This window comes from Jaculus jaculus, chromosome 2 (genome assembly GCF_020740685.1).
Source record: "Jaculus jaculus isolate mJacJac1 chromosome 2, mJacJac1.mat.Y.cur, whole genome shotgun sequence".
NCBI lineage: Eukaryota > Metazoa > Chordata > Mammalia > Rodentia > Dipodidae > Jaculus > Jaculus jaculus.
The window spans coordinates 106,052,270-106,058,269 of NC_059103.1; the positions used below are offsets into that span (position 1 = coordinate 106,052,270).

The 6,000-nt window shown below is 45.6% G+C and overlaps 1 protein-coding gene across 2 annotated transcripts in view; it reads left to right on the forward strand.

The window, feature by feature from the left end:
• Tspan5 (tetraspanin 5) overlaps window positions 1–4,562 on the forward strand; it is a 193,043-nt gene extending 188,481 nt beyond the window's left edge. For both annotated transcript variants that reach the window (XM_004661635.2, XM_045143983.1), the window contains one exon: window positions 2,436–4,562. In XM_004661635.2, coding sequence (XP_004661692.1) covers window positions 2,436–2,501 — 66 coding nt within the window. In that variant the 3' untranslated portion in view covers window positions 2,502–4,562. The remainder of the gene's footprint in view (window positions 1–2,435) is intronic.
• The last annotated feature ends 1,438 nt before the right edge of the window (window positions 4,563–6,000 follow it).

Sequence of the window (6,000 nt, forward strand, 5' to 3'; positions counted from 1 at the left end):
GTACTGTAAACACCTATATTCTCACCATTTAGAAGGCTGAAACAAAAGGATTGAGAATTTAGGACTAGCCTCAACTATAACAGCATGGCTTATAAAATGAACAGAGGGTCCCAGTAGCTATTTCTTCAGCTAATACAGAAATGGCTCATATGCATATGATGATTCTACCATTGTTAGTCATTTTAAAAACTGTAAATCAAAATTACCATAAAATAGCATTTTACAACCCCAAGAGTGCCTATATGAAAAGCAAAGACAGTAAGAAGGGTTGGTGAAGATATTATGAACATTCACATGTTGCTGGAGGGAGTAAAAATGGTTCAGCCTCTTTGGAAAATAATTTGCCAGTTCTTCAAACATGGGGTTACTATTATGACCTAGCAATTTTCATAGGAATGCACCCAAAAGGAATGAAAAACTATATCCACCAAACTTAAACACATAGGTAGATAGAACAGCAAAACAAATGGAAACAAGATGGAAACCATCATTTGTGCATTTGTAAAAGGTGGTGTAGGGGCCAGAGTGGTGGCTCAGTGGGTAGGAGCATCTGCTGCTCAAGCGTGAGGACCAGAGTTCAATCCTCAGCACCCACATGCCTCTTCCCCTAGCCCTAAGGCAGGCAGGTACCGGAGGATTGCCGGGGCTTGCTGGTCAGCCAGGGAAACTGAAAATTAGAATGTTCCAGGTGCTGTGGGAGACTATCTCAAGGAAATAAGACTGGATAGCAATTGAGGGGAACACCCAGTGCCCTCCCCTGGCACAACCATGCACGCAGCACACATACTGTACCATACACACGCCCCCAAAAAAGTGGCATATGCATATGATGGATGGAGTAGTACTCAGTCATGAATAAGGAATGAGTTGGCCAGGCATGACGAGGCATGCCTGCAATCTCAGCAGTAGGAAGGCAGAAGCAGGAGGATGACAGGCTGGGTTACACTGCCAAGCTATCAACAAAACAAATGGAACAAACTGGCCAGACATTTCTTGCAAGAGTTAGCATGGCCTTTTGCTTTTGCAGTACTGTAGAGACCACAGTGCTTGTCCCTGTGAACCTGACATTTATAATCAGCCCTTCACCGTGTCCTTGACCTAACCCAGGGTCATCACCACTCCCACTCCCTCTCTTCAGCTGCCCCTGCATGCCCCTCTCAGGTACACTGTACCACAGGGACTCAGGGGCCACCACCATCCACCAGATCAGGTCAGAGCTCTTGGCTCCTGTGATGACCTGCCCATGTCTGACCACTTTGGCCTTGCTAATGTAGCTCACAAAGCTTATGAGGAGAGAAGGAACACGTTGAAGTTACAGAGCCAGTGAGATGGTATGTCCTTCCTTCAGGCTATGACAGGGGACGGAGGTCAGATGCCATGCAGTGGGCATCACTCCTGGAGGAGGGCATTAGTGACATCTTCTGCAACCACACACTCACTGGATGCTGGCACAAACAAGCCATGCCTGTGTGACTTCAGTGAGACTCATTACTTCAACAAGCAGGTGGCACCCATGACAGGACCAAGTGGCCATGTAATGAACTTGTACAAGGGGGGAGCCCGAATCTGTTGTGGCAGAATGTCCTGATCAACATACCCCAGGAGAGAGGGGAAATGGAAGCTAAGCCTGGGGCTCACTTCCATGAAACCAGAGTGTGCATGTTGGGGTGACCTTAACTTTTCTCTAAATTATACCAAAACACTTCATTCAGTTTTAAAAAGTGTATTACTTCTTCAAATAAAGAAATTTGGTACTTGTGTTATATTTTAACATCACTTTCCCAAATGCCTTGCAGAACAACTTGAGAGGTTTGTTTTGGCTTATGGTTCAGGAAGTGTAGTCAGTTATGGCAGGGGAGGCGTGGGAACCTCAGTCTGTGGTGGTGGCGGTAGCTTGTAACATGGATTGTCACATCATGGTGGATCAGGAAACAGAGTTAGGGCCAGAGGGAAAAAGCGATATCACATTGGGAGACTTTTCATAATCAAACAAGAACAGTGTCCTGGCATTCCCTACCTCCACCCTGCCAAAATATAAATAAATAAATGAACTACTCATACATGTGGATGGATCTGGAAAATATTTTTGCTACATGGAAAGACAGGACCATGTATTTTAGAATGTAATTTCCACGAGATGTCAAGAATAGGCAAATCCATAGAGACAGTGAGCAGATTTAGTGATCTGGGCCAGTGGGTATAAGGGTAGAAATGACCTCTCATGGTGCAGGATTTAGCCTGGAGGTCAGGAATGTGTTCCATAATTAGTACTGCATGGCTGGGCAAATGCACCAAACCCCCATTGCATTATTCATGTTTAAATGTTGGAGTTTACAATGGATGAATCATATCTCATTTTTTGTTACAATCAGATTACAAGAACAAGCTAGTGGAAGTTAGATTCCTGTGTTTGACTCTTTTCTTTCCTTTCTTAGATATTTGGGATATGCCTGGCCCAGAATTTGGTGAGTGATATTGAAGCTGTCAGGGCTAGCTGGTAGAGCCACTGCTACGACTACTGCACGACACTGGACTGACCCTCGTCCTGACCCTCCCTGTGCCGGGCTGGTATCAGGCTGCAAAGACCTAGTAGGGAAGCATCCTGCAGTCCTACCTAATGGGGCTGCCAAGAACCTGGTATTTTTTGTGTGTGGGGGGGTTGAAACTTGGAAATGCTGCTCACTGACAGAATTTTCAAAAAGGAAAAAGAAAATTATGCAAGTCGCTATGCCATGAATTTCTACTGTAGCCATAAATTGATGGGTGGATGGATGCTTACGAGAAAGGGAAAAGGTTTCGGACACCACATGCACTTGAATTTGTGGAGAGCACACCCCCCTGGCCCCACCCTGCACAGTAAGTGGAGGGCCAGGAGAGGCAGTGAGGCTCCTCTCGAGAGGGGCACATGTGTTCCATGGCCTAAGGCACATACATGCAACCCTTCACCCTGGAGGAGGTTCGACAGCTCTCCATATATGTTTGAAGAACCTGTTGCAACTGTCTTCTGAAAACAGCTCACCGTTGGGTTCATCTTTTGAGATCACCTGTCCCTGAGCATCTCTTTCTGAGAGAAGTGTGCATCCCATGTGAACCCAGCAGTGGCAGTGGAGACCTCGTGATGCCATATGTTAGCAGGACTGATCTTTTCTCTAAGTAGGCCTGAACTCTATCGATGAGATCCAAGGAGAAAATGAGGTCAATGAGAGGCATTAATTAAATACTGTGTCACCCCACCAAATTAGTGGTTGGATTTCTTTGGAAACTCTGAAATATTCTGAGTTCTTGCTTGTTCTTTGGTTATGAGTTGGGTTTTATCTTTTGGTTCTTTTTTTTTTTTTCTCTCCCAAAGGTAAATACTATGATCCCTCCTAAATTTTCAAGTGTTTTCTTACTCAGCTTGAATATTAATTTTTTTGTATAAATTTAACCTGCATGACTTGTAACCCTGACCACATTCCTTTCCTACAAACATATGAAAATGCTGATCAGTGTTGATGTCACAGGTTTCTGGCCTTGGGAATCTGTGACATGTTGTCACAGCCCGGCTGGGAAGAGACCTGCTGTTTCCTCATAAATGCTCCCAGGGACCCAAGCGTCTTTTCTAGGGTCAGGCTTGGCTGCTGCACCTTCCTCATCCTCACTGAATGGAATTCAACTCAGTTCTAAAAGCAGTGTTGACAAAAGTCAAAATTCATCTAATGTTTGGATTCCCCCCACCCCGCCCTTCTTGTGATTTTAGTTTTATTTAGAAAGCATAGTGCAGGGCCAGAACGCTCTCTGTTGGTATTGCAGCCCACTGTCAGAATGGTGACAAAGCAGGAGTTCTCTGGGAGAGGAGTGCGCTGGGGCTGGTGAGGGTTCTAGGACATGAGGTGGGAAGCCACTTCCAGGCTCTTCTGCCATGCTCCACTGCCCACTGGAAAGGGTGCATTTTGCCCCCAGATATTCATGCAGCTTGGTGTCGCCCTGGCTGTTGCTCTCTTGAGGAGAATTTAGCCTATGTGACAGCAGTGACACATTTGCCAGCACATAGGCAGCCAGGTACTTGGTGGAAATTTAGCATGATTTTCTATCGCTGTCCCATTTTCACTGCCTGGCTGATGGGTGGTTCAGTCTGCTCAGAGAAAGGACTGAAATTCCTTTGACGTCTTGTCTCCACAGTTTGTGTGCGTGCGTGTGCGTGTGTGTGTGTGTGTGTGTGGTGTATCTGCATGTGTGTATCTGTGCTTGTGTAGGTAGAGATGTTCATTCCATACTCGGGGGGTAAGATGACATGACTTCCCCTGTCCGTGCCACAGCTCTCGTTTGTGCTGTCCTTTCACATGGACACTCGTGTTCTCCAATTGGCACTTTTGTCTTCCTTATTACCTCATTCTCCAGTGAACTGCACCCGGCCAGTTGATTCCAAATCAGGCAAGATCCTCCTCACCCTTTGGCATATCCAGTGAAAGGCTAAACAGCAAGCCCAAGTGAGTTTTAAATTTGAATTAATCATCCTTTATTTTTTACACTTGCGAGTGATTGTAATAAAAGCTGTCATTAATAAACTCAGTTCTACCTTACATAGGGTTGTGTCTTCCTTTCTCCTTCTCTCACATCCAGTGGTTGTCAGCCACTACTGCACTACTGCTTCACCAGAATGGCTCCTTAAGACCCAGAGGCCTGGGCCAGGGAGCAGCTCAGTGGGAAGGCAAACGCTTAGCAGGCCCAGGGCCCTGCATTCCGTCCTTAGCCCCAACAACAGTCATCACCAGAATTACCAATGTCAAGATGGAGCTTATGCAGTTGCATTTCTAACAAGCCCCTAAATATACCAATGAAAACACACTGAGAGAGAGAAACTTCTTTGGTTGTGGGGACAAGGCACTGTGGACTTCTGAATACAGACTGGGGAGAGCCCCTTAAGGAAGGACTCTCCCGAAGGTCTTTCTCCACTATTTACAAACATGTTGAGAGACTTGTAAAACACAGATCCCAGATCTTGCCCCTATTTCTATGGTTTTTTTTAAACACTCCATGAACATTTAATACATAGTGGACCTAGATAAATTTCCAGTCTGAGAAAATACTTGCTGGAAGTTCCTATTTGAAAAATATCAAGTTGTGTCTTCATTACAAACTATTATTTCAGACTTTTAAAGACTGCTGAACTCTTCAAAGATCAAATGAAGATAAATGTTCAGACTTATATAGTACTAATTTCAGACCCTGACATGACAGTGTTTCCAAGACTTCAATAATTTGCCTCACTTCCCTGAATATAAAAAACTACTATTTTGATTTCAAGAAAACAGCAATGGAGATTGAAGATGGCAGGCCCTGCTGACCTTTCCCATCACCTACTTGGAGGTAATTGGCCCCGCTGTCTCCTTCAAACGCTGGCAGCAGACCACAAAAATTATGGCTTAGAAGATGCTTTGTCCACAGGCTCAGAGCTGCCAGGAAGTTTCTCCCATGTCTAGACAGTGAACTTGAGGGGAGGATTATTAAGTTTCTTCTTATTTCGATCATTCCACTGGTTCCCACAAACATTGCTTCTATACTAGAAAAATGTGATTTATTTTTCTTCTTTTTTTTTAAGAACAAGAGTGAAAAAGTAAAACTTTGCATTACAAAGTACTTGAGGAAGAACTCCCTTTTCTTCTCCCAGGGAACAAATCCCTGACTTTTCTTTCCGCTCGCTCTCGTCCTGCCACAGGTCCCAGGCTGACTTCTAGGGAACCCTTTAGATCGTCTCTAAGCATTGTCTTCTTAGGCAAAACATATGCTCATCCCGGGCCTGCGCGTGCGTGGGCAGCAGCGGGATAATCTCGCAGCTGTGGTTCCGCTCACACGGAGCCCAGCCACGGGAAGTGGGCGGCGGGCTGAACGGTGAGCCCCAGCTCAGTGCCCTGGCAGACCTCTCTCCCCTCTCCCCCATCTGTGTCCTGTGTCTCTTAAGCCTCCGTCCGCGGGGAAATCTGAACAGACCTCCAAGTAAGAACTGGGAGTGTGGGTGCA